Source organism: Malurus melanocephalus, unplaced genomic scaffold (assembly GCF_030028575.1).
Source record: "Malurus melanocephalus ecotype Western Australia unplaced genomic scaffold, MMel_1.1 scaffold_1178, whole genome shotgun sequence".
Taxonomy (NCBI): Eukaryota; Metazoa; Chordata; class Aves; order Passeriformes; family Maluridae; genus Malurus; species Malurus melanocephalus.
In genome coordinates, this window is record NW_026624410.1 from 53,992 (window position 1) to 57,391 (window position 3,400).

General features: G+C 67.4%; 1 protein-coding gene across 1 annotated transcript in view; it reads right to left on the reverse strand.

Moving 5' to 3' along the window:
- Window positions 1–3,400, reverse strand: part of PLEKHA6 (pleckstrin homology domain containing A6) — a 20,691-nt gene that overhangs the window by 15,023 nt on the left and 2,268 nt on the right. The window contains exons 5-7 of the mRNA XM_057387301.1: window positions 2,002–2,177; window positions 1,323–1,811; window positions 57–567 (exon numbers count right to left, since the gene is read on the reverse strand). Coding sequence (XP_057243284.1) covers window positions 57–567; window positions 1,323–1,811; window positions 2,002–2,177 — 1,176 coding nt within the window. The remainder of the gene's footprint in view (window positions 1–56; window positions 568–1,322; window positions 1,812–2,001; window positions 2,178–3,400) is intronic.

Genomic DNA, 3,400 nt, shown 5'->3' on the forward strand with positions numbered 1-3,400 from the left:
GCACGTGGAGGGGACACGGCCACACCCCTGCCCCACGTCTCCCGGCGGGCGCTGACCTTGGGCGAGCTGATGGACCTGCGCATGACAAAGGTGGCGGGGTCGGCGTAGATCTCGTCGCCGCGGGGCGGCAGCCGCTCGAAGCGGGCGCTGGGCGAGCGCACGGGCGAGTAAACCCTGGCGCGGCCGTAGGAGCCCTGGCTGGGCGAGCGCGGCACGGAGCGCGACCGCGGCTGCAGCGACATCCTCCGCAGCGAGCCCGAGGCCGCGTCCACCTCGTCCAGGTAGCTCGGAGGCCGCCCGGGCGCCGGTAGCCACAGAGGCACGTCCTGGCGACCGAAACCGGGGTGCTCCTTCCAATCGCGGAGCTGGAAGGGTCCCCCGTTGCGGAAGGAGTGGCGTTTGTCGTCCAGAGCCCAGGGMGGGCTGACGCGGTCGAAGGCGGGCATGGAGCAGATGCTGTCGGGGCGCACGCCCGGCGGGTAGTACTGGTACTCCTCGGGGTACTGCGGCGAGTAGGGCGAGTAATAATCGGGCACCCGGCGGGACACGGGGTAGAACCTGGTGGGGCTGCGGAGAGGGGAGAGAGAGGTGAGAGCGGGCTGGGGGTGGGCGAGGACAGCCCGAGGGGAGGCGGCTCGGATGCCAGGGGAGGGTGACAGCCCCGCTTGCCGGGGACTCCATGGGGGCTTCTCCTCAGGGGATTGATCGTCCCTGGGACCTCGGGGTGGCCTCCTCTCCTTTTATCCTCCCTACAATGACATTTCTGTCACGTTATCCTGCTTTCCAGGGACTCCACGAGAGCTTCACCTCATGAAATTATTCTCCGTGATCTCGGGGTGGCCTCCGCTCCCTGTGTCCCCCTTACAATGACACTGAGGTGGCTCCCTGTCACATTATCCCCCCTCCCAGGGACTCCACGAGAGCTTCCTCTCATGRAATTCTTCTCCGTGATCTCGTGGTGGCCTCCTCTGCCTGTATCCCACTTCCAGGGACACCGAGGTGCTTTCCCGTCCTGGCATCTCTCATGCCAGGGACCCTGTGGTGGCCTYTTGTCCTTGTCCCCTCCTCCAAAGGACCCTGTGGTGGCTCCCCGCTCTGGCCACGCCCTCCCAGGGTCTCCCCTTTAAAACCCACCCTCCTCGGCTTTTTGGGGTGCCCCACACCCAGCTCCGAGCCGGCACAGGGAGGGAACAAAGAAAGGAGAGCCAGAAATGAGATTTTCCGAGCCGCAGCAGGGCACAGAGCAGCCGGGAAGGGGCAGAACGTTCCCCGCAGGACCAGCCCCGCAGCGAAGGAGAATCCCGGCGTGGCACAGCCCTCACCTGCGCAGCTCCTCGGGCGCCCCGGCGGCGCGGCGAGAGTTCACCCACTGCTGCAGCTGCGTCATGGAGCTCTTGCGCTGCGCCAGCTTCTCGGGGTGCGAGCGGGGGGCGCCGCCCCGGCGCTGGGCCCCGCCGTCACCGTCACCGCCCGGCGGGAAGGCGACGCTGCCGGGCCGGCCGGGCGAGGGGTACGGCCACCCGTTGGGCTGTACCGGCCGCTCGGCGCTCGCCCGCGGCCCCTCGGGGTACGGGCTGCCCGGCTCCGAGGGCGGTTCCTGCCCGGCCGTGCCGTTGGCTTTGGCCAAGGGCTCCTTCTTGCCGTCCGGCCGCTCGGACGGTTTGCGCTCCATCTTCTCGGAGCCGCGGCCGTCGCCCTCGCCGCGGGTTTTGGCGTCGGGCTCGGCCTTGGGGTGCTCGCGGTGGGCGGCGTTGCAGTGGTGGTGGTGGTGTTTGCTGGGGGGGATGTTCTCCGAGTCCGGCTTCTCGTGCCTGGGGGTGCCGAGACACCACGGSGGGGTCACCGACCCTGGGCAGCAAYGCCCCMTCCCTCYCYGAACYTTGGGGTYACTCCCTCAGCCCCAGAGTGACCCCAAACACCCCGGGGTGCGGGGCAAGGACAGCATGGGGTCCCCAGGAGGGCCGGGCAGTGGGGTGGCACTGGGTGGCCCTGGGCGCTGACCTCTGGGTGGGGGGGATCTGCACCCGGGCGGCCTCGCCCATGGCCTGGATCCAGGATTCCTGCTCCTCCGTGTTCTCGGCGCTGAAGAAGTAGGTCCGGATGCCGGCGTGCTCGGCCTGGGGAGACAGGGACCGCCCGTTACCCGGCGGCAGCTCCTCCACCCAGCACACCGTCACCTGCAGGGGGGCACAGAACGGGGAGAGACAGACACGGGGGTCAGAACTCCGCTCGCAGCCGGGCACCGCTGCTCCAGGAGAAGCCGGGAGCGCAGAGCTCCGCTTCCAGCCGGGCACCGCTGCTCCGGGAGAAGCCGGGAGCGCAGAGCTCCGCTCTCAGCCGGGCACCGCTGCTCCAGGAGAAGCCGGGAGCGCAGAGCTCCGCTCTCAGCCGGGCACCGCTGCTCCAGGAGAAGCCGGGAGCGCAGAGCTCCACTCACAGCCTGGCACCGCTCCTCCGGGAGAAGCCGGGAGCGCAGAGCTCCGCTCGCAGCCGGGCATCGCTGCTCCGGAAGAAGCCAGGAGCGCTCCCCGAGCCACAGAAGGCTCTGCGGGCCCCTCGCCGAGCGGTTTTATCCCGCTTGGAGTCATTCCCGGAGATTTTTGGGACCAGCCCTCCCCCGGATCCCTCCCGTGAGAGGAGAAGCACCCCAAATTGGGGTGGGGAAGGGTCCCAGTCCCAGCGAGAGCGGCAGCACCGCAGGAGCATAATCCATGCAGGGTGAGGGGGAAGGTGGTTCCTCGGCCCAGGAAATGTTTTGGGAGGAAAATGTTTGGTTTTGCCCCAAGTCGGTGTCCGTTCTCCACCCAGAACGTTCTGGAAGGAGCCTTTCATTCAACGGCCTTTATGGAGCTTCCACCTTCCCCCCTGTGGGAAAGGATGGGGGAAAGCAAGGAGGAAGGAAAGGGAGGAATYGGGGTTTTCCTCCTGAAAGGATTTCAGGGTTCAATCTCTTTAAAAAAATTAAATAAAACAGAAAACTGAGGTCGGATTAAACCCCCCCCTCGGGTTTCCATCCTCCCCAGAGCATGCAGCCACCGTGCCCAGCCGGGGTCAYCTCCTGAGCCCCTCCCCATGCGGTTCTGGAAGCTGTGCAGGCACAGGGAATGACGGAATCGGGGGGATCCATGCCCTGGGTTAGTGGGGYGGGGGAGCGGAGCGAGCCCGGGGTCCCTCGGCCTCGGCATGCACCGCAAACACGAGAAGGTACTACCTAGGTGGCGGTGGCGGGGTGCTGGCGCGGTGGTGGCACCAAGAGACCCCTCCTGTCCCGGCATCCTCGCCCGCCGAGGGAGGAGGAGGAGGAGGAGGAAATACAGACACGGGGTCAGCGGGAGCGGGGTGGGAACCTCTCTGCCCTTCCCTGGAYAAACCCATCCCCCCAAAGCCTGGGCGGTGCCAA